We start from the raw sequence: 25,453 nt of genomic DNA, 5'->3' as shown, positions 1-25,453 counted from the left end.
CAGTGGCAAAGTGAGCAAGGGACTCACGTCTGAGCATACCCTGCCAACTTATGGCGAACAAAGCAGTACAAAAGGGGGTGGTGTTGGACGGAGCATCAGAACCAATCAAACATTCACACCCAGTCAACAGATCTGGGTTTGATCCATCACTGTTCTTTAGCCCACTCTGCCACCCCAGTTCTGACATGGCAATATGCAAATCAGTCTGACCCTGTGCCATATGGGAACAGTCCAGCCCGAACTGCCAAGCCATGCCTTCCCTGGATCGGAAACAAGATTCCTAGGACCGGTTTCTGGCATTTCAGCCGCCTTCAGCCAGGCTTGCTTGAATCCAGTGGCAAAGTGAGCAAGGGACTCACGTCTGAGAATACCCTGCCAACTTATGGCGAACAAAGCGGTACAAAAGGGGGTGGTGATGGACGGAGCATCTGAACCAATCAAACACTCACACCCAGTCAACAGATCTGGGTTTGATCCTTCACTGTTCTTTAGACCACTCTGCCACCCCAGTTCAGACATGGCCATATGCAAATCAGTCTGACCCTGTGCCTCATGGGAACAGTCTAGCCCGAACTGCCAACCCATGCCTTCCCTGGACCGGAAACAAGCTTCCTAGGAGCGGTTTCTGGCATTTCAGCCGTCTTCAGCCAGGCTTGCTTGAATCCAGTGGCAAAGTGAGCAAGGGACTCACGTCAGAGCATACCCTGCCAACTTATGGCAAACAAAGCAGTACAAAAGGGGGTGGTGATGGATTGAGCATCAGAACCAATCAAACACTCACACCCAGTCAACAGATCTGGGTTTGACCATCACCGTTCTTTAGCCCACTCTGCCACCCCAGTTCAGACATGGCCATATGCAAATCAGTCTGACCCTGTGCCTCATGGGAACAGTCCAGCCCGAACTGCCAAGTCATGCCTTCCCTAGTCCGGAAACAAGCTTCCTAGGACCGGTTTCTGGCATTTCAGCCGTCTTCAGCCAGGCTTGCTTGAATCCAGTGGCAAAGTGAGCAAGGGACTCACGTCAGAGCATACCCTGCCAACTTATGGCAAACAAAGCGGTACAAAAGGGGGTGGTGATGGACGGAGCATCAGAACCAATCAAACACTCACACCCAGTCAACAGATCTGGGTTTGATCCATCACTGTTCTTTAGCCCACTTTGCCATCTCAGTTCAGACATGGCCATATGCAAATCAGTCTGACCCTGTGCCTAATGGGAACAATCCAGCCCGAACTGCCAAGCCATGCCTTCCCTGGACCGGAAACAAGCTTCCTAGGACCGGTTTCTGGCATTTCAGCCGTCTTCAGCCAGGCTTGCTTGAATCCAGTGGCAAAGTGAGCAAGGGACTCACTTCAGAGCATACCCTGCCAACTTATGGCAAACAAAGCGGTACAAAAGGGGGTGGTGATGGACGGAGCATCAGAACCAATCAAACACTCACAGCCAGTCAACAGATCTGGGTTTGATCCATCACCGTTCTTTAGCCCACTCTGCCACCCCAGTTCAGACATGGCCATATGCAAATTAGTCTGACCCTGTGCCTCATGGGAACAGTCCAGCCCGAACTGCCAAGCCATGCCTTCCCTGGACCGGAAACAAGCTTCCTAGGACCAGTTTCTGGCATTTCAGCCGTCTTCAGCCAGGCTTGCTTGAATCCAGTGGCAAAGTGAGCAAGGGACTCACGTCTGAGCATACCCTGCCAACTTATGGCGAACAAAGAGGTACAAAAGGGGGTGGTGATGGACGGAGCATCAGAACCAAACAAACACTCACACCCAATCAACAGATCTGGGTTTGATCCATCACTGTTCTTTAGCCCACTCGGCCACCCCAGTTCAGACATGGTAATATGCAAATCAGTCTGACCCTTTGCCATATCGGAACAGTCCAGCCCGAACTGCCAAGCCATGCCTTCTCTGGACAGGAAACAAGCTTCCTAGGACTGGTTTCTGTCATTTCAGCCGTCTTCACCCAGGCTTGCTTGAATCCAGTGGCAAAGTGAGCAAGGGACTCATGTCTGAGCATACCCTGCCAACTTATGGCGAACAAAGCGGTACAAAAGGGGGTGGTGATGGACGGAGCATCAGAACCAATCAAACACTCACACCCAGTCAACAGATCTGGGTTTGTTCCATCACCGTTCTTTAGCCCACTCTGCCACCCCAGTTCAGACATGGCCATATGCAAATCAGTCTGACCCTGTGCTTCATGGGAACAGTCCAGCCCGAACTGCCAAGCCATGCCTTCCCTGGATCGGAAACAAACTTCCTAGGACCGGTTTCTGGCATTTCAGCCGTCTTCAGCCAGGCTTGCTTGAATCCAGTGGCAAAGTGAGCAAGGGACTCACGTCTGAGCATACCCTGCCAACTTATGGCAAACAAAGCGGTACAAAAGGGGGCGGTGATGGACAGAGCATCAGAACCAATCAAACACTCAAACCCAGTCAACAGATCTGGGTTTGATCCATCACCGTTCTTTAGCCCACTCTGCCACCCCAGTTCAGACATGGCCGTATGCAAATAAGTCTGACCCTGTGCCTCATGGGAACAGTCCAGCCCGAACTGCCAAGTCATGCCTTCCCTGGACCGGAAACAAGCTTCCTAGGACCGGTTTCTGGCATTTTAGCCGTCTTCAGCCAGGCTTGCTTGAATCCAGTGGCAAAGTGAGCAAGGGACTCACGTCTGAGCATACCCTGCCAACTTATGGCGAACAAAGCGGTACCAAAGGGGGTGGTGATGGACGGAGCATCAGAACCAATCAAACACTCACACCCAGTCAACAGATCTGGGTTTGATCCATCACCGTTCTTTAGCCCACTCTGCCACCCCAGTTCAGACATGGCCATATGCAAATCAGTCTGACCCTGTGCCTCATGGGAACAGTCCAGCCCGAACTGCCAAGCCATGCCTTCCCTGGACCAGAAACTAGCTTCCTAGGACTGGTTTCTGGCATTTCAGCCGTCTTCAGCCAGGCTTGCTTGAATCCAGTGGCAAAGTGAGCAAGGGACTCACGTCTGAGCATACCCTGCCAACTTATGGCGAACAAAGCAGTACAAAAGGGGGTGGTGTTGGACGGAGCATCAGAACCAATCAAACACTCACACCCAGTCAACAGATCTGGGTTTGATCCGTCACTGTTCTTTAGCCCACTCTGCCACCCCAGTTCTGACATGGCCATATGCAAATCAGTCTGACCCTGTGCCATATGGGAACAGTCCAGCCCGAACTGCCAAGCCATGCCTTCCCTGGATCGGAAACAAGATTCCTAGGACCGGTTTCTGGCATTTCAGCCGTCTTGAGCCAGGCTTGCTTGAATCCAGTGGCAAAGTGAGCAAGGGACTCACGTCTGAGCATACCCTGCCAACTTATGGTGAACAAAGCGGTACAAAAGGGGGTGGTGATAGACGGAGCATCAGAACCAATCAAACACTCACACCGAGTCAACAGATCTGGGTTTGATCCATCACCGTTTTTTAGCCCACTCTGCCACCCCAGTTCAGACATGGCCATATGCAAATCAGTCTGACCCTGTGCCACATGGGAACAGTCCAGCCCGAACTGCCAAGCCATGCCTTCCCTGGACCGGAAACAAGCTTCCTAGGAGAGGTTTCTGGCATTTTAGCCGTCTTCAGCCAGGCTTGCTTGAATCCAGTGGCAAAGTGAGCAAGGGACTCACGTCTGAGCATACCCTGCCAACTTATGGCAAACAAAGCGGTACCAAAGGGGGTGGTGATGGACGGAGCATCAGAACCAATCAAACACTCACACCCAGTCAACAGATCTGGGTTTGATCCATCACCGTTCTTTAACCCACTCTGCCACCCCAGTTCAGACATGGCCATATGCAAATCAGTCTGACCCTGTGCCTCATGGGAACAGTCCAGCCCGAACTGCCAAGCCATGCCTTCCCTGGACCAGAAACAAGCTTCCTAGGACTGGTTTCTGGCATTTCAGCCGTCTTGAGCCAGGCTTGCTTGAATCCAGTGGCAAAGTGAGCAAGGGACTCACGTCTGAGCATACCCTGCCAACTTATGGCGAACAAAGCAGTACAAAAGGGGGTGGTGTTGGACGGAGCATCAGAACCAATCAAACACTCACACCCAGTCAACAGATCTGGGTTTGATCCGTCACTGTTCTTTAGCCCACTCTGCCACCCCAGTTCTGACATGGCCATATGCAAATCGGTCTGACCCTGTGCAATATGGGAACAGTCCAGCCCGAACTGCCAAGCCATGCCTTCCCTGGATCGGAAACAAGATTCCTAGGACCGGTTTCTGGCATTTCAGCCGCCTTCAGCCAGGCTTGCTTGAATCCAGTGGCAAAGTGAGCAAGGGACTCACGTCTGAGCATACCCTGCCAACTTATGGCGAACAAAGCGGTACAAAAGGGGGTGGTGATGGACGGAGTATCAGAACCAATCAAACACTCACACCCAGTCAACAGATCTGGGTTTGATCCTTCACTGTTCTTTAGACCACTCTGCCACCCCAGTTCAGACATGGCCATATGCAAATCAGTCTGACCCTGTGCCTCATGGGAACAGTCTAGCCTGAACTGCCAACCCATGCCTTCCTGGACCGGAAACAAGCTTCCTAGGAGCGGTTTCTGGCATTTCAGCCATCTTCAGCCAGGCTTGCTTGAATCCAGTGGCAAAGTGAGCAAGGGACTCACGTCAGAGCATACCCTGCCAACTTATGGCAAACAAAGCGGTACAAAAGGGGGTGGTGATGGATTGAGCATCAGAACCAATCAAACACTCACACCCAGTCAACAGATCTGGGTTTGACCATCACCGTTCTTTAGCCCACTCTGCCACCCCAGTTCAGACATGCCCATATGCAAATCAGTCTGACCCTGTGCCTCATGGGAACAGTCCAGCCCGAACTGGCAAGCCATGCCTTCCCTGGACCAGAAACAAGCTTCCTAGGACTGGTTTCTGGCATTTCAGCCGTCTTCAGCCAGGCTTGCTTGAATCCAGTGGCAAAGTGAGCAAGGGACTCACGTCTGAGCATACCCTGCCAACTTATGGCGAACAAAGCAGTACAAAAGGGGGTGGTGTTGGACGGAGCATCAGAACCAATCAAACATTCACACCCAGTCAACAGATCTGGGTTTGATCCATCACTGTTCTTTAGCCCACTCTGCCACCCCAGTTCTGACATGGCAATATGCAAATCAGTCTGACCCTGTGCCATATGGGAACAGTCCAGACCGAACTGCCAAGCCATGCCTTCCCTGGATCGGAAACAAGATTCCTAGGACCGGTTTCTGGCATTTCAGCCGCCTTCAGCCAGGCTTGCTTGAATCCAGTGGCAAAGTGAGCAAGGGACTCACGTCTGAGCATACCCTGCCAACTTATGGCGAACAAAGCGGTACAAAAGGGGGTGGTGATGGACGGAGCATCAGAACCAATTAAACACTCACACCCAGTCAACAGATCTGGGTTTGATCCTTCACTGTTCTTTAGACCACTCTGCCACCCCAGTTCAGACATGGCCATATGCAAATCAGTCTGACCCTGTGCCTCATGGGAACAGTCTAGCCCGAACTGCCAACCCATGCCTTCCCTGGACCGGAAACAAGCTTCCTAGGAGCGGTTTCTGGCATTTCAGCCGTCTTCAGCCAGGCTTGCTTGAATCCAGTGGCAAAGTGAGCAAGGGACTCACGTCAGAGCATACCCTGCCAACTTATGGCAAACAAAGCAGTACAAAAGGGGGTGGTGATGGATTGAGCATCAGAACCAATCAAACACTCACACCCAGTCAACAGATCTGGGTTTGACCATCACCGTTCTTTAGCCCACTCTGCCACCCCAGTTCAGACATGGCCATATGCAAATCAGTCTGACCCTGTGCCTCATGGGAACAGTCCAGCCCGAACTGCCAAGTCATGCCTTCCCTGGTCCGGAAACAAGCTTCCTAGGACCGGTTTCTGGCATTTCAGCCGTCTTCAGCCAGGCTTGCTTGAATCCAGTGGCAAAGTGAGCAAGGGACTCACGTCAGAGCATACCCTGCCAACTTATGGCAAACAAAGCGGTACAAAAGGGGGTGGTGATGGACGGAGCATCAGAACCAATCAAACACTCACACCCAGTCAACAGATCTGGGTTTGATCCATCACTGTTCTTTAGCCCACTTTGCCATCTCAGTTCAGACATGGCCATATGCAAATCAGTCTGACCCTGTGCCTAATGGGAACAATCCAGCCCGAACTGCCAAGCCATGCCTTCCCTGGACCGGAAACAAGCTTCCTAGGACCGGTTTCTGGCATTTCAGCCGTCTTCAGCCAGGCTTGCTTGAATCCAGTGGCAAAGTGAGCAAGGGACTCACTTCAGAGCATACCCTGCCAACTTATGGCAAACAAAGTGGTACAAAAGGGGGTGGTGATGGACGGAGCATCAGAACCAATCAAACACTCACAGCCAGTCAACAGATCTGGGTTTGATCCATCACCGTTCTTTAGCCCACTCTGCCACCCCAGTTCAGACATGGCCATATGCAAATTAGTCTGACCCTGTGCCTCATGGGAACAGTCCAGCCCGAACTGCCAAGCCATGCCTTCCCTGGACCGGAAACAAGCTTCCTAGGACCAGTTTCTGGCATTTCAGCCGTCTTCAGCCAGGCTTGCTTGAATCCAGTGGCAAAGTGAGCAAGGGACTCACGTCTGAGCATACCCTGCCAACTTATGGCGAACAAAGAGGTACAAAAGGGGGTGGTGATGGACGGAGCATCAGAACCAAACAAACACTCACACCCAATCAACATATCTGGGTTTGATCCATCAATGTTCTTTAGCCCACTCGGCCACCCCAGTTCAGACATGGTAATATGCAAATCAGTCTGACCCTTTGCCATATCGGAACAGTCCAGCCCGAACTGCCAAGCCATGCCTTCTCTGGACAGGAAACAAGCTTCCTAGGACTGGTTTCTGGCATTTCAGCCGTCTTCACCCAGGCTTGCTTGAATCCAGTGGCAAAGTGAGCAAGGGACTCATGTCTGAGCATACCCTGCCAACTTATGGCGAACAAAGCGGTACAAAAGGGGGTGGTGATGGACGGAGCATCAGAACCAATCAAACACTCACACCCAGTCAACAGATCTGGGTTTGTTCCATCACCGTTCTTTAGCCCACTCTGCCACCCCAGTTCAGACATGGCCATATGCAAATCAGTCTGACCCTGTGCTTCATGGGAACAGTCCAGCCCGAACTGCCAAGCCATGCCTTCCCTGGACCGGAAACAAACTTCCTAGGACCGGTTTCTGGCATTTCAGCCGTCTTCAGCCAGGCTTGCTTGAATCCAGTGGCAAAGTGAGCAAGGGACTCACGTCTGAGCATACCCTGCCAACTTATGGCAAACAAAGCGGTACAAAAGGGGGCGGTGATGGACAGAGCATCAGAACCAATCAAACACTCACACCCAGTCAACAGATCTGGGTTTGATCCATCACCGTTCTTTAGCCCACTCTGCCACCCCAGTTCAGACATGGCCGTATGCAAATCAGTCTGACCCTGTGCCTCATGGGAACAGTCCAGCCCGAACTGCCAAGTCATGCCTTCCCTGGACCGGAAACAAGCTTCCTAGGACCGGTTTCTGTCATTTTAGCCGTCTTCAGCCAGGCTTGCTTGAATCCAGTGGCAAAGTGAGCAAGGGACTCACGTCTGAGCATACCCTGCCAACTTATGGCGAACAAAGCGGTACCAAAGGGGGTGGTGATGGACGGAGCATCAGAACCAATCAAACACTCACACCCAGTCAACAGATCTGGGTTTGATCCATCACCGTTCTTTAGCCCACTCTGCCACCCCAGTTCAGACATGGCCATATGCAAATCAGTCTGACCCTGTGCCTCATGGGAACAGTCCAGCCCGAACTGCCAAGCCATGCCTTCCCTGGACCAGAAACTAGCTTCCTAGGACTGGTTTCTGGCATTTCAGCCGTCTTCAGCCAGGCTTGCTTGAATCCAGTGGCAAAGTGAGCAAGGGACTCACGTCTGAGCATACCCTGCCAACTTATGGCGAACAAAGCAGTACAAAAGGGGGTGGTGTTGGACGGAGCATCAGAACCAATCAAACACTCACACCCAGTCAACAGATCTGGGTTTGATCCGTCACTGTTCTTTAGCCCACTCTGCCACCCCAGTTCTGACATGGCCATATGCAAATCAGTCTGACCCTGTGCCATATGGGAACAGTCCAGCCCGAACTGCCAAGCCATGCCTTCCCTGAATCGGAAACAAGATTCCTAGGACCGGTTTCTGGCATTTCAGCCGCCTTCAGCCAGGCTTGCTTGAATCCAGTGGCAAAGTGAGCAAGGGACTCACGTCTGAGCATACCCTGCCAACTTATGGCGAACAAAGCGGTACAAAAGGGGGTGGTGATGGACGGAGCATCAGAACCAATCAAACACTCACACCCAGTCAACAGATCTGGGTTTGATCCTTCACTGTTCTTTAGACCACTCTGCCACCCCAGTTCAGACATGGCCATATGCAAATCAGTCTGACCCTGTGCCTCATGGGAACAGTCTAGCCCGAACTGCCAACCCATGCCTTTCCTGGACCGGAAACAAGCTTCCTAGGAGCGGTTTCTGGCATTTCAGCCGTCTTCAGCCAGGCTTGCTTGAATCCAGTGGCAAAGTGAGCAAGGGACTCACGTCAGAGCATACCCTGCCAACTTATGGCAAACAAAGCAGTACAAAAGGGGGTGGTGATGGATTGAGCATCAGAACCAATCAAACACTCACACCCAGTCAACAGATCTGGGTTTGACCATCACCGTTCTTTAGCCCACTCTGCCACCCCAGTTCAGACATGGCCATATGCAAATCAGTCTGACCCTGTGCCTCATGGGAACAGTCCAGCCCGAACTGCCAAGTCATGCCTTCCCTGGTCTGGAAACAAGCTTCCTAGGACCGGTTTCTGGCATTTCAGCCGTCTTCAGCCAGGCTTGCTTGAATCCAGTGGCAAAGTGAGCAAGGGACTCACGTCAGAGCATACCCTGCCAACTTATGGCAAACAAAGCGGTACAAAAGGGGGTGGTGATGGACGGAGCATCAGAACCAATCAAACACTCACACCCAGTCAACAGATCTGGGTTTGATCCTTCACTGTTCTTTAGACCACTCTGCCACCCCAGTTCAGACATGGCCATATGCAAATCAGTCTGACCCTGTGCCTCATGGGAACAGTCTAGCCCGAACTGCCAACCCATGCCTTCCCTGGACCGGAAACAAGCTTCCTAGGAGCGGTTTCTGGCATTTCAGCCGTCTTCAGCCAGGCTTGCTTGAATCCAGTGGCAAAGTGAGCAAGGGACTCACGTCAGAGCATACCCTGCCAACTTATGGCAAACAAAGCGGTACAAAAGGGGGTGGTGATGGATTGAGCATCAGAACCAATCAAACACTCACACCCAGTCAACAGATCTGGGTTTGACCATCACCGTTCTTTAGCCCATTCTGCCACCCCAGTTCAGACATGGCCATATGCAAATCAGTCTGACCCTGTGCCTCATGGGAACAGTCCAGCCCGAACTGGCAAGCCATGCCTTCCCTGGACCAGAAACAAGCTTCCAAGGACTGGTTTCTGGCATTTCAGCCGTCTTCAGCCAGGCTTGCTTGAATCCAGTGGCAAAGTGAGCAAGGGACTCACGTCTGAGCATACCCTGCCAACTTATGGCGAACAAAGCAGTACAAAAGGGGGTGGTGTTGGACGGAGCATCAGAACCAATCAAACATTCACACCCAGTCAACAGATCTGGGTTTGATCCATCACTGTTCTTTAGCCCACTCTGCCACCCCAGTTCTGACATGGCAATATGCAAATCAGTCTGACCCTGTGCCATATGGGAACAGTCCAGCCCGAACTGCCAAGCCATGCCTTCCCTGGATCGGAAACAAGATTCCTAGGACCGGTTTCTGGCATTTCAGCCGCCTTCAGCCAGGCTTGCTTGAATCCAGTGGCAAAGTGAGCAAGGGACTCACGTCTGAGCATACCCTGCCAACTTATGGCGATCAAAGCGGTACAAAAGGGGGTGGTGATGGACGGAGCATCTGAACCAATCAAACACTCACACCCAGTCAACAGATCTGGGTTTGATCCTTCACTGTTCTTTAGACCACTCTGCCACCCCAGTTCAGACATGGCCATATGCAAATCAGTCTGACCCTGTGCCTCATGGGAACAGTCTAGCCCGAACTGCCAACCCATGCCTTCCCTGGACCGGAAACAAGCTTCCTAGGAGCGGTTTCTGGCATTTCAGCCGTCTTCAGCCAGGCTTGCTTGAATCCAGTGGCAAAGTGAGCAAGGGACTCACGTCAGAGCATACCCTGCCAACTTATGGCAAACAAAGCAGTACAAAAGGGGGTGGTGATGGATTGAGCATCAGAACCAATCAAACACTCACACCCAGTCAACAGATCTGGGTTTGACCATCACCGTTCTTTAGCCCACTCTGCCACCCCAGTTCAGACATGGCCATATGCAAATCAGTCTGACCCTGTGCCTCATGGGAACAGTCCAGCCCGAACTGCCAAGTCATGCCTTCCCTAGTCCGGAAACAAGCTTCCTAGGACCGGTTTCTGGCATTTCAGCCGTCTTCAGCCAGGCTTGCTTGAATCCAGTGGCAAAGTGAGCAAGGGACTCACGTCAGAGCATACCCTGCCAACTTATGGCAAACAAAGCGGTACAAAAGGGGGTGGTGATGGACGGAGCATCAGAACCAATCAAACACTCACACCCAGTCAACAGATCTGGGTTTGATCCATCACTGTTCTTTAGCCCACTTTGCCATCTCAGTTCAGACATGGCCATATGCAAATCAGTCTGACCCTGTGCCTAATGGGAACAATCCAGCCCGAACTGCCAAGCCATGCCTTCCCTGGACCGGAAACAAGCTTCCTAGGACCGGTTTCTGGCATTTCAGCCGTCTTCAGCCAGGCTTGCTTGAATCCAGTGGCAAAGTGAGCAAGGGACTCACTTCAGAGCATACCCTGCCAACTTATGGCAAACAAAGCGGTACAAAAGGGGGTGGTGATGGACGGAGCATCAGAACCAATCAAACACTCACAGCCAGTCAACAGATCTGGGTTTGATCCATCACCGTTCTTTAGCCCACTCTGCCACCCCAGTTCAGACATGGCCATATGCAAATTAGTCTGACCCTGTGCCTCATGGGAACAGTCCAGCCCGAACTGCCAAGCCATGCCTTCCCTGGACCGGAAACAAGCTTCCTAGGACCAGTTTCTGGCATTTCAGCCGTCTTCAGCCAGGCTTGCTTGAATCCAGTGGCAAAGTGAGCAAGGGACTCACGTCTGAGCATACCCTGCCAACTTATGGCGAACAAAGAGGTACAAAAGGGGGTGGTGATGGACGGAGCATCAGAACCAAACAAACACTCACACCCAATCAACAGATCTGGGTTTGATCCATCACTGTTCTTTAGCCCACTCGGCCACCCCAGTTCAGACATGGTAATATGCAAATCAGTCTGACCCTTTGCCATATCGGAACAGTCCAGCCCGAACTGCCAAGCCATGCCTTCTCTGGACAGGAAACAAGCTTTCTAGGACTGGTTTCTGGCATTTCAGCCGTCTTCACCCAGGCTTGCTTGAATCCAGTGGCAAAGTGAGCAAGGGACTCATGTCTGAGCATACCCTGCCAACTTATGGCGAACAAAGCGGTACAAAAGGGGGTGGTGATGGACGGAGCATCAGAACCAATCAAACACTCACACCCAGTCAACAGATCTGGGTTTGTTCCATCACCGTTCTTTAGCCCACTCTGCCACCCCAGTTCAGACATGGCCATATGCAAATCAGTCTGACCCTGTGCTTCATGGGAACAGTCCAGCCCGAACTGCCAAGCCATGCCTTCCCTGGACCGGAAACAAACTTCCTAGGACCGGTTTCTGGCATTTCAGCCGTCTTCAGCCAGGCTTGCTTGAATCCAGTGGCAAAGTGAGCAAGGGACTCACGTCTGAGCATACCCTGCCAACTTATGGCAAACAAAGCGGTACAAAAGGGGGCGGTGATGGACAGAGCATCAGAACCAATCAAACACTCACACCCAGTCAACAGATCTGGTTTGATCCATCACCGTTCTTTAGCCCACTCTGCCACCCCAGTTCAGACATGGCCGTATGCAAATGAGTCTGACCCTGTGCCTCATGGGAACAGTCCAGCCCGAACTGCCAAGTCATGCCTGCCCTGGACCGGAAACAAGCTTCCTAGGACCGGTTTCTGGCATTTTAGCCATCTTCAGCCAGGCTTGCTTGAATCCAGTGGCAAAGTGAGCAAGGGACTCACGTCTGAGCATACCCTGCCAACTTATGGCGAACAAAGCGGTACCAAAGGGGGTGGTGATGGACGGAGCATCAGAACCAATCAAACACTCACACCCAGTCAACAGATCTGGGTTTGATCCATCACCGTTCTTTAGCCCACTCTGCCACCCCAGTTCAGACATGGCCATATGCAAATCAGTCTGACCCTGTGCCTCATGGGAACAGTCCAGCCCGAACTGCCAAGCCATGCCTTCCCTGGACCAGAAACTAGCTTCCTAGGACTGGTTTCTGGCATTTCAGCCGTCTTCAGCCAGGCTTGCTTGAATCCAGTGGCAAAGTGAGCAAGGGACTCACGTCTGAGCATACCCTGCCAACTTATGGCGAACAAAGCAGTACAAAAGGGGGTGGTGTTGGACGGAGCATCAGAACCAATCAAACACTCACACCCAGTCAACAGATCTGGGTTTGATCCGTCACTGTTCTTTAGCCCACTCTGCCACCCCAGTTCTGACATGGCCATATGCAAATCAGTCTGACCCTGTGCCATATGGGAACAGTCCAGCCCGAACTGCCAAGCCATGCCTTCCCTGGATCGGAAACAAGATTCCTAGGACCGGTTTCTGGCATTTCAGCCGCCTTCAGCCAGGCTTGCTTGAATCCAGTGGCAAAGTGAGCAAGGGACTCACGTCTGAGCATACCCTGCCAACTTATGGCGAACAAAGCGGTACAAAAGGGGGTGGTGATGGATTGAGCATCAGAACCAATCAAACACTCACACCCAGTCAACAGATCTGGGTTTGATCCTTCACTGTTCTTTAGACCACTCTGCCACCCCAGTTCAGACATGGCCATATGCAAATCAGTCTGACCCTGTGCCTCATGGGAACAGTCTAGCCCGAACTGCCAACCCATGCCTTCCCTGGACCGGAAACAAGCTTCCTAGGAGCGGTTTCTGGCATTTCAGCCGTCTTCAGCCAGGCTTGCTTGAATCCAGTGGCAAAGTGAGTAAGGGACTCACGTCTGAGCATACCCTGCCAACTTATGGCGAACAAAGCGGTACAAAAGGGGGTGGTGATGGATTGTGCATCAGAACCAATCAAACACTCACACCCAGTCAACAGATCTGGGTTTGACCATCACCGTTCTTTAGCCCACTCTGCCACCCCAGTTCAGACATGGCCATATGCAAATCAGTCTGACCCTGTGCCTCATGGGATCAGTCCAGCCCGAACTGCCAAGCCATGCCTTCCCTGGAACGGAAACAATCTTCCTGGGACCGGTTTCTGGCATTTCAGCCGTCTTCAGTCAGGCTTGCTTGAATCCAGTGGCAAAGTGAGCAAGGGACTCACGTCTGAACATACCCTGCCAACTTATGGCGAACAAAGAGGTACAAAAGGGGGTGGTGATGGACGAAGCATCAGAACCAATCAAACACTCACACCCAGTCAACCGATCTGGGTTTGATCCATCACCGTTCTTTAGCCCACTCTGCCACCCCAGTTCAGACATGGCCATATGTAAATCAGTCTGACCCTGTGCCTCATGGGAACAGTCCAGCCCGAACTGCCAAGCCATGCCTTCCCTGGACCGGAAACAAGCTTCCTAGGACCGGTTTCTGGCGTTTCAGCCGTCTTCAGCCAGGCTTGCTTGAATCCAGTGGCAAAGTGAGCAAGGGACTCACGTCTGAGCATACCCTGCCAACTTATGGCGAACAAAGCGGTACAAAAGGGGGTGGTGATGGACAGAGCATCAGAACCAATCAAACACTCACACCCAGTCAACAGATCTGGGTTTGATCCATCACCGTTCTTTAGCCCACTCTCCCACCCCAGTTCAGACATGGCCATATGCAAATCAGTCTGACCCTGTGCCTAATGGGAACAGTCCAGCCTGAACTGCCAAGCCATGCCTTCTCTGGACCGGAAACAAGCTTCCTAGGACCGGTTTCTGGCATTTCAGCCAGGCTTGCTTGGATCCAGTGGCAAAGTGAGCAAGGGACACACGTCTGAGCATACCCTGCCAACTTATGGTGAACAAAGAAGTACAAAAGGGGGTGGTGATGGACAGAGCATCAGAACCAATCAAACACTCACACCCAGTCAACCGATCTGGGTTTGATCCATCACCGTTCTTTAGCCCACTCTGCCACCCCAGTTCAGACATGGCCATATGTAAATACTACTGAATACTGAAATATTTATAAAGCGCTCGAATGCCGAGGCGTCTTGGCGCTGAGATAACGTAGAGAATGGTGAGAGTGGATCATTGATGAGGAGAGAAAAGCCAGGTTTTTAATGCTTTCCTAAAACATTGTTTAGATTTTTGTGAGCGCAGGTGGGAGGGTAGAGAATTCCACAATCTGGAGGCCTGGTATGAAAAAGACCTGCCGCCCCATCGCATTCTTCTTATTCTTGGGTGGCATATCAGTCTGACCCTGTGCCTCATGGGAACAGTCCAGCCCGAACTGCCAAGCCATGCCTTCACTGGACCGGAAACAAGCTTCCTAGGAACGGTTTCTGGCATTTCAGCCGTCTTCAGCCAGGCTTGCTTGAATCCAGTGGCAAAGTGAGCAAGGGAATCACGTCTGAGCATACCCTGCCAACTTATGGCGAACAAAGCAACGCAGCTTGTTACCGGTCCAGGGAAGACATGGCTTGGCAGTTCGGGCTGGACTGTTCCCATGAGGCACAGGGTCAGACTGATTTGCATATGGCCATGTCTGAACTGGGGTGGCAGAGTGGGCTAAAGAACGGTGATGGATCAAACCCAGATCTGTTGACTGGGAGTGAGTGCTTGCAATGTTCAACACTCCGTCCATCATTTCCTTTGGTTTTTGCTTAGCAATTTTAAGACATTTTCTTTTTAGGTGTTGTATTAACTTCCATTAATTTAAATAAAAAACCTCAGATCATTTGTGTTTTAAGTAGCACCAGTTTAAAAGATTCACATGCTCATTGACAGTCTGGTAGGCATCCCACAGGTCAAACTTTTAAACTGGCAGAGACTGAGTTTGTAGGGGTGAGAGCACCGCCAGATTACAGCAGTGCTCACACTCCGCAAAACTGTAAACCCTATAGTTCAGGTGGGTTCATACTGTTTTCATAGAGCACAGCATGTTATGAAATACCTTCAATTATCCCTTTAAATAAGGAAATAAATAGATTAGTGCGGGAGCAATTCCTGTGCAGTTCCATTGAAATAAAAAACAAAATATATCTGTTAAAAAGAAGGAGAAGCAGAATTAGGAAGAAACTTAAAAAAGAAAAAGAGGACTCTCTTTGGATAAGTTTACGGGAGGCTGTTGCTCATGGCAAAGTCAGACAATTTTGGTCCCTTATTGGTGAGGGTTGTGGAGTCAGAGTTAGTCCTCTCCCTATTCCTATTGCTGAATCGTCATGGATCTCCTTCATTTCCAATCTATATGCTGGGAACGGCGCAGTGTTGGGAAGTGAGCTGCCATTTAGAGCCATTCGAGACGTTGAGTTTTCCATTGAAGCACCTTCAGAGAAAACCATTGAAATGGCTATTAAAGATATGCGTTCCTCTGGAGCAATGGGGCCTGACGAACTTCCCATCTCGATATTGAAGTTAGACCCTGTTTCATGGAGCAAGATACTTTTTCCTTTATTTAGAGCGTGTTTCCGTAGTAGAACGGTGCCTTCTTCTTGGAAAGGGAGCATTTTGGTTCCTTTATTCAAGAAAGGCGATAGGGAAAAACCAATGAACTATCGCCAAATAGCCCTTCTTGATGCTATCGGAAAAGTTTTCTCCAAATGTCTCCTATTACTAATTACTGATTGGGTTGAGGTGAATCAGATATTACCCCTCGAACAAACTGGTTTCCGTAAGGGGCATGGTACTTTGGATAACCTTACAGCCCTGCAGGTTATTTTGGATCAATACGTAAGAGTTCGGGGAGGAGGAGTGTATGCGGCTTTTATTGATTTCTCCACAGCATTCGACAAAGTAGATCGTCTTTTGCTGTGGAGAAAGTTAGCAGTTTTGGGTATGCCCCCACTTCTATTAGACCTAGTTCGATCCTTACATACAGACACTTGGTGTCGAGTGCTACAGGGTGGAGAAAGGGGCTTATCACGGGCTATTAATGGATTAAAACAGGGCTGTCTTCTGGCACCATTACTGTTCTCCCTGTATATTGCTGAGCTTCCAGCTTCACTTGCATCTTGTGTTGGCATAGCCCCGGTAGTGGAGGGCTCTTCTATCTCCTGCCTTTTATATGCAGACGATATTCTTATCCTAGATTTAACTCCTAAAGGTTTAGCTAATCGTCTGCAGGCTTTACATCATTTTGCAGAGACCCACTTCATGAGGATAAATGCCACAAAAAGTAAAATTATGTGCATTACAGGGAGAAAAAAATCTAAATCTGAGAATTTTGACTGGTCAGTCGGTGGTCAGAAACTGGAGGTGGTTAAAACATATACCTTTTTAGGAAAAATAATTTCTTCAAACCTGAGTGAGAAACCTCATATCGATAATAATTCTCGTAAAGCCCTGTCCCAAGGTAAAAGTTTGAGTGCTCTTTATTCCGCTACAGGGAGAAGACACTTTGCATGTTTACTTGAGGTTTATAGGGCAAAAATTCCATCAACTCTCCTGTATGGAATAGAAGTGGTCGATTTAAAGCATTGGGGTTTTCTACAGACGGTCGAAGGAAAATTATTAAGGTCTATAACCTCTCTTAATTCTGCTTGTTCTGTAGCTTCCTGTAGACTTGAGTTGGGTCTTCGTAGCAGTTGGGTGCAGGGCCTATCTGCCTTAATACGATGGGTCACCAGCCTCGCTAGAGGTGAAATGGGGACTCTGAGAGCCCTTCTCATGGGGGAATTGTTGGGAAGTTTTAAAGAGTTCTCCCAAATTGTTAAAAACTTCAGAAAGGCTGTGGCTCTTCTGGAATTAGATGAGAGCACTATTTTTATTATTTCTCCCTCCCAGCTAAAATCTCTTCTGAAACAGGCTTCCTGGACTCTTTGTTTTATGTTGGACAAAAAGTCCATGGTAGCTAAGAAGGGAGGTGTTCTTCTGACTAATACATATCTAAGGAAGTTTGTCCAACCTTATGTTATCTGGAATTTACCTCATGGTATTCGGAGATTTTGCTTCCTCTTGAGGCAGGACCTATTGCCACTTAATACTCTTTTGGCAAAATGGTATGGGTCCTCTCCTTTATGTAACTTATGTAATATGTCTGTACAGGATCGTAATCATGTATTGTTTATATGCCCAGTATTGCGTCCACTTCGCTTAAAGTGGTTAAGATCAATATGTTTGCAATTGGGTATTTTGATTATGAACTCATTTCTGCAGGCTTTATATACTCCTCCAAATGAAATGTTTTGCTTCAATATTTTTAACTGTTTTAAAGGTTTTTTAGCTATTTATTGATGAAATATGGAGGTTTGTGTCGTAATCTGTCTTTTTCAGCGGAGAGCGTCGTAATTGTTATTTTTCTTTGGGAATATGTATCTATATTTGTGTACTTTGTATTTTGTTTATGTGGCCCTCTTCGGAGTGCCAAAACATAATAAATAAAATTGAATGAAATACCTCAGAGCCCCAAAGTAATAAGCCACGTCACTACTAAGATTTCTCTTCTCATATCATACAAGTTTGTTTACATTTACTTGGGAAGATATCATGCTGTCGGATAGACTTTGGTGGAGCCTGCAGTCTCTATCTGCTCTGCTTTAGTGTGGATGGCGCAGGAAAGTGGTAAAAGTGGCCATGATACCTCCTGATTTCTACCTCTCACCAGAACACTAAGCAGCAGCAGCCCGTGCAGGTAGGAGCGGTGGGCGGATTTCAACTGACGATGATGAGGGAAAATGTATTATTTATTTAATTTTCCCTCCTGGTTGTCTGTCAAATCCCCCCGCCCCCATCCGGCCCCACTGATCTTACCTGCATGGGCCTCTACTGACGCTAAGTAACCCAGGTACTGTTTTTCACGCTAGTGAAGCGATTATGCAGAGAGCGATCACGGGCCCACTGGAAGCACTGAAAAAAATACACATTTGTACATCTGTGCAGGGCCTTTGGAGGGTACTACACCTAACCAACATGGCGTATCCTTTAGTACCAGCCATGTGTGTATGTACAAAGACAGACACAACAACATTTTCAAAGTGTGTGAAAGGCCTATTTAAATGTGAGTGCTTCTGGATAGCTGAGGCACTGGAGGGAAGGGACATACCAGGGATTCAGCAGCAGAAGGTAGGAACCCAGCACGTTAGGTGCCCATGGTGTATAACATACACAAATTACTATATACACAATACGAAAGTGACTTGCCCAAAACTGTCACATGCCAAGAACACCGCTGTTACATCCCATTCTACTGTTTATGATAATAATTAAGCCATGTCCTCAAATCTATTGAAAGTTAGGCTCTAACGTGCTCACTCACGTGATACCAGAATTCTGAATCTCAGCCCCTCTTCCTCACTTGCAAACTTTGGTATTCTGGGTAAATGAGTGAATGCCAAGTGCAAGAAATTCACAAGGATATTTCATATCTGCTTAGGTGCAGAACCGCCACGTTCAGACAGGGACATAAAATAGGAATCTAAAGGCAGGATAGGTGAGTGAAGGTAAAATGAAAGAAAATGAAGAAAAGATGGCATGTCTATTGGGGCACAGGCCTGCTCTTGGCTTGGAACAACTGCACTACCCTGTCTGCTTTTTCTGGCTTGCCCTTGTTTTTCTACAATGAACTTGACAGTCTGCAAATCCACAGGAACTGCTACATTAGCTCCCCAGATCCTTTCGAATCTCTTGTCTAGCTATGTTCCGACCCGCTCTTTAAGATCAATGGGCCAGGCACTCGCTGTGGTTCCGAGGTTTAAGCTCAGCCGAGTTGGTGGTCGGTCTTTTCGGGTAAAAGCAGCAGCGCTCTGGAACTCGCTTCCGTTTGAGATTCGCGCGATGGAAGATCTTCTCCTTTTTCGTAAAGCCATAAAAACCCTCCTGTTTTAATTTTTCCCTCCTAACTAGATGTGCCCCTTTTGTGTCTTCAATTTCAGTGTTAGTTGTGTTTTTACCGGTCATGCGCCAGGACGCCCCTTAGCTGGGGCAGCTGTGCGCAATATAAATGCTCCTAACATAACATAACATAACATGGGTTTGTTTTCCAGTTCATTAGCAGAGCTAGGTTCCGTTGCCTGGGGTTCACCTAAGAATATCCCCTATTGTGCTTGCATTTAGCTACTGCCCTCTCATCCTAGGCTATGAGATAACTGTCAGTGGTTGTGGCATGCTTCTAGTCTAAGAGCATAGCCCACCTTACATGTACCCTGTGAGGAGACTGCTCACCTGCTCTCCCCTATAAAGTTCTATCAAGCCTCTGTCATGAGGCCCCCTACCTACTCCAGCCAAAATGTGAAGTTTGTGTGTTGACTGCAAGTGTGTGCTGTGCATGTTGAGTGTGTGTCTATGTTTCCCAGCAACGTGGATAATTGCTGGCTTCCAGTGTGACACTGCGTGCAAAGCTGCAAAAGATGGTCGTTTTCCTATACACTGCCTTTTCCAGGGAGGACCTGGCCACCTACTTGCCTTTTTTGTTCACAGTCATCTTCTTGAAATGGGTCTACCTGTTGAGTGGGGGAGTTTGACATCTCCCTCACTTCATTCATAGTGTGTTCCCATTCTATTGTGAATCGTACCCCTTCTCTCCCTGTGTGGCTTGTTGTCATCTTCCAATGGTGATCTTCTGTTGGACATTGTGTTTGGCAAAAGCTTCCCATCCATGCTCACAGAATAGCATAACTACTCCTGGTTCAAGTTACTTGTAGATCACCAAAGACCCTACACACTAGTCCAGGACTGACGTTTTACCAGGTGCTATACTTTTTCTGTATTCGAATATCCTGAGGCCGATTGAATTCTTTAAGCACTGCTGCTGTGACCTGTAGCAGCCAAGGAGTTGTTGCTCTGGCTGCTGGAAGATCAGCTCAAAAGCCTGAAAGACCCAAGCCATTGAAAGAACCTATGTTCCAAAGCATCACTGCAGCACGTTTGATCTGGAAGAAACAGGGCAACAAAAATAACCCCCCCCCGAGGTTTGGAGCAGCTGAGCCACTTTCCTCTTTTCATAATTACATGGTCACCTTACTGGCTTGTGCCGTTGCCGTGCAAGTATCCGTAAGCTACAGTGCCAGAGTGTGCAGGAGTTTCTATACCTTCACTACCTCAGCTTGGTAACTGGTTTCCTAGGCTGGAGCTGGTCATCCAGATTGTGGAACTATTGGAACCACCTCTCTAGCCTTTACCGTTCGTTCCAGTCATATCATGTTTTTAGTAAGAGATATCCCCAAAACAGTAGAGAAACACAGTGAAGCCTTGAGGTAAAGTGGGCAACCCTTCACTGAAACATTTTAAATGACTGCTTGTTTCCAAGTTATGGGGCTCTAAACGTACATAGCCACATGGGATTTCATCTGGGTGCAGAACCACTAAAATCAACCTCTCCTTCAAAATATCACAAAAGACACTGTAACATGCACTGCTTATAAAAATAGTAAACCTGTATCCTGCCTGTAAAACAGTAACTGGACCCCTAGTCACCACTGATTTGGATGTCAAGACTCCAAGCCCTGATCTGCTTCAATGACTAAATTGGGTGGGGACAATTTGGATTGGTGAACTTTTGGGGAAAGGATTTCTTTTTACTTGTGTCAGGCTAAACTCAGCAGCTGGGTATTGAACCCATTGAGGTTGCTAGTTTTAGACCCAGTGTTAGAGCCATTAAACAGAAGGAGAGACCTTTCATGCATCCTTTTATTTTTTGTGGGACAAAAGCTGTTTCTAAACATTTTAGTACAAAACCTGATGACTCCCAAAGCTGGCATAAGCACAACCCCTTTGAGAACACTGGCCGTATGGCCATTCTGCTAGAAAATCAGCAACTAAAGCGCAAATGTTGGAAAACAATTTGAGACAATATCGCGAGCCCAAAAGAGGTTGTTTACTTTGTGTGGAGTTTATGGAGAGTTATCTACTGAGCCGTGCTGTGTCTGAGTTTCTAGAATCTATAACCTCTAATAGTAGGTATTCAATGACCGGCTTCATATTCCCTGGAGAATATGCACTTGATTTGCAATTAACATGAGTGAGGGTGACAGAAAAGTGCGTGTCTACAGCATACTTGTTTACCTCATTTGAGATGAATACAGAGTTCCAACCAGGGAATTGGTTTCTTGAGGTGTTCTCGTCTGTTCTCTACAGAGATCACTAGTCCTTTGTAAGAGGGAGATTGTTTTGAAGGACGTGAAGCTGTAATAGTTATTGGTGTTCTAAAACAGAAATAAGGCCTGGGCACAGGCATCCACAAAATACATCTACAATATGAGGTACAAACCACCAAACCTCCTTTGCAATTGGCTTTGAAGCTGCTGCTCAGGTAGGCCATTTAATATTTGATAAATATGTCATTTTTCTGACATCCTTTTAAATCTAATGTGAGATTCTTCTGATAGTTGGGAGGCTTTCACAGAGAATATCTCACTGTAACCTCTCAAGGAAAATATCGGACCACAACTCAAGCCCAAGCAACCCTATAAGAAGGCGCTGCGGCTCCAGAGCTCTGAAACCTACGGAGGTCATTATGGAAAACACTGCATAGCTTTGAGCAGTCGCTGCAAAACACTGATGGACAATATGTGATGGCCAGGCCTGTAGTGAAACGTGGAGACTTCTCAACAGATCAGTGCTTTGGATAGGCTAGTAGGGTTGGAAAGAGTCAGCCACAAGTCAAGGATCTCACACCGGGGATGGGTTAATAAAGAGTTAGGAGGTCCTGCAAGACATGTTTTCAAACTTCCCAAAGAAGTGTTGTATAAAGAAGGGCGCCAGGGGCTTTAATTCAGGAAAGGAAAGTGACAACCTGCCCTTAGATTGGGAGATAAAAAAAACAAGCAACATTCGGGTGCAGTGGGCTACTCAATCGCCCAAGCTCCGGTGCCACTACACCGGCTGCACTATTGTGAGATGCGCCCCTTGAGCTGCATCTGCGGCCGAGTTATCGACCTCCCATGTCCTTCAAATCCTTGACTGACTGAGGAGACCAACTTACCTCCACTGACTGCTCCTTTTTGAAGCGGCTCTTGGTGTCCTTCTCGCCCTGCTTGGGCGCAGTCTCCTGGCTGGAGGCCGCCGCCTTGTCCGCTTCGTTCCTCTGCCGGAGCCCCATGGCCAGCCTCGAGCCCGGCTCGCCGTTGTCCAGCTCCTTCTCCAGCTCCTCCATCTCCTCGGGAGACAGGGTGGACAGCAGGCTGTCGATGTCAGGGTCTTCGCTCACCTGCCTGCGGTACTTTGCAACCCGGGACATATTTACTGACAGGCGAGTGGACAGGTGCAAGAAAAGGGTGCTTAGCAAAGAGCGACGCTGGAGCAGTCAACAGGGCTCAGGATCTCCGACCTGGGATGTAGAAAGAGTACAGCCACCAACCCAGGTTTACACACAAGCCCACCAGCCTGGGGAGCAACGAAAACAATACCACCAGCCTCCAATGCAAAGAACGCAATAGCAATCCGACGTGAAAGGAAACAAAAGTACCAGTTTGAGATGCACAGAGAACAAAACCACTAGCCTGTGCAGGTCACATAAACTAAGTGCTGCTCGGATATCCAACCCTCGGTGTCTGGCGCGTCCGCTCTGCCACGCGCATCAGGTGCTGAAGTGTTAAATGTAAGCGAGTAGGTCTTGTGTACATTAGTTCTAAACAGAGGACATCGGTTGCCAGTGAAGTTTGCAGGCTGCACATCCTCGAGCGCCGCAGCCAATGAGAGTCGCCTGAAACATGAAGACATTCCAGGGAATCTTGCACAGCTGCATGACCAAATTTAGTGCCGCACATTTAGCCTTTTAAAGGCAATGGGAAGACGTAGCGAAGCGAAAAACAAAAAACGCAGCCGCTGGCAGAGGAGGGCATGTAAAAACAGCAACCTGTGAGCAAAGCCCAGGGCCCGCACCTGACGTGTGCTCCAAAAGATGCTTGTAAACCTGGCGGCACGCGTTTATGATGGGTACCTGCGTGTATCCCTGTGACCCAGTACCCCAGAAAGGTGCAATCTGAAGAGATATGGGCGACCTGGTGAATGTTTCTATATTAGGTAAAATGCAATTAAAAAGATGTAGAGAGTAAACGCCAGCCAAAGTTGATAAATAGAAGTATTTATTCTTAATACCAACACGGGGTCCAGGGGAACGACCTGGACGCAGAACAGCGTATGGAGGGCAGGGTGATCAGCTGTCAACTGTCAACGGCAGCTGACGGCTGGTGACCTCACCAACAGTACGGGTGCCCAGAGGCGACACCCAAGTGCACGCGAGATACAGTGTCCGCGCAGGGACATAATAGCTAAACACAACACATCTTCCTCCTGTGGAAAAAATAGTGGGAAGATAATGGGAGAACATAGAAGAACTGGTTACATGCAAACAAAATCTCTAAACCTGGTAGGTGGCCCTAATAGTCTTCCAGACCTACTGGTTGGTGCGGGGTCAACATTACATCACTCTGGCAGAGCAGGCAACATACGACTGACCCCTTCCTTGGTAGTGAGCGGTGTTTGTCTGTCAACATTTCCGGTACTCACTCTTTCTTCATGTCTACTAACTGGTCTGTCCTCTGTGTTATCATCATACTCGGTTTCCTCATCAGAAAAGCAAAGATGTTTCTGTTCCTTTTCTCTTTTACTGTCCCTTTTTCCATCCTGGAATGTGCTGGTAGTTGAGTCACTACTTTGGTGCTTGAATGGTGCAAGATTTGAAAAATGCCATACTCTACCATCACTGAGTAAAGCAGAGTTGCAGTAGACTTCTTGTACTGTTAACGGAGGTGTGAACTTGTCTTGTCCTTTTGCAATGTGCCCACTTCTCTTTACTTTAACCACATCTCCTTCCTTTAGTTTTACAGGCTTACTCCCGTGTTTTTTGTGATAATAGACTTTAGTGGAAGCCTGCGACTGTCTGAGTTTTTGCAAAACCTGCGGAGTTGACCAGTCTATTCTCTTGCTTGTTTTTATCCAACCTACATTGTCTCTTGACAATGGGGTCCTACCGCGCATCATTACAAAAGGACTGAGGCCAGTGGATTCACACGGGGTCATTCTGTACGCCCAAACAGTCTTTAGAGTTTCCTGCTTCCAATCCAGATTGTTGCTGTTGGCTAACTGAATTACACCCTTTATGACTCTATTGAATCGCTCCACTGCCCCATTACCAGCAGGATGATACACCGACGTGGTCTTATGGACAATGCTATTCTTTTTGATGTAACTTTGGAACAGCTCTGAGGTAAATTGTGTGCCGTTATCGCTCACAATCTGCTTTGGTAAGCCCTCCCTGGTGAAGGCCTCATCCATGAACTTCACGATGTTTTTAGACATCGGATCCTTAGTGAATCTCACTTCAGGCCATTTTGTTAAGTGATCAATCATGACCAGCACATACCATTTTTCACGGTTGTCTAGAATTGGACCCATCACATCAATTCCCACTCTTTCCCATGGCATTTCTGGTATAGATAATGGCTGCAAAGGTGTTCGATAAGTCACTTGTGTCTTGTCTGCGTTTACACACAAGGTACATTCCCTTACCGTTCTTTCTATGTCCAAATTTATGCCAGGCCACCAGTACATTTCTTTTACTCTACCTTTAGTTTTCACAATCCCTAAATGTCCCTCATGACACAACTTCAGAATTTTACCTCTTATTGTGCAAGGCGGAACATACTTTCCACTTCTTAGAATAAAGTCGTCTTCATATGATAATTCGTTTCTTACTTCCCAGAATGCTTTGTACTCGTCTGTAAGTATCGTTTTTTTCATCCAACCTGTCTTGATCATTTGTACAACGTTGTTCAGTACTTCGTCTTCTTCCTGCTCTTTTAACCATTCCTCCCTGGTGATTCCGCCGGCTTGATCCAATATACCAGCGATGGCACTTTCCTCCATTTTAGTTTCTTCATCTTCACTTGCCTTACCTACAGGCATCCTACTCAAAAAATCGGCTACAACATTCTTTACTCCAGGGACGTGTTCCACTTCGTACATGAAATCGAATAAACGCACCGAAAGTCTAGCCAGTCTAGGGGATGCAGTATATAAACCTTTTGTTGTTAGCACTTTCGTCAATGGTTTATGATCAGTGC

General features: G+C 48.9%; 1 protein-coding gene across 1 annotated transcript in view; it reads right to left on the bottom strand.

Annotated features, from left to right (window-relative positions):
* Window positions 1–22,979, bottom strand: part of LOC146871057 (leiomodin-1-like) — a 98,695-nt gene extending 75,716 nt beyond the window's left edge. The window contains exon 1 of the mRNA XM_085599728.1: window positions 22,372–22,979. Within this exon, the coding sequence (XP_085455854.1) occupies window positions 22,372–22,626 (255 nt within the window). The 5' untranslated portion in view covers window positions 22,627–22,979. The remainder of the gene's footprint in view (window positions 1–22,371) is intronic.
* Window positions 22,980–25,453: the final 2,474 nt, after the last annotated feature.

Source organism: Triturus cristatus, chromosome 1_1, assembly GCF_964204655.1.
Source record: "Triturus cristatus chromosome 1_1, aTriCri1.1, whole genome shotgun sequence".
In the NCBI taxonomy this organism is placed as follows: Eukaryota; Metazoa; Chordata; class Amphibia; order Caudata; family Salamandridae; genus Triturus; species Triturus cristatus.
This window is presented reverse-complemented; position numbering and strand designations above follow the sequence as displayed.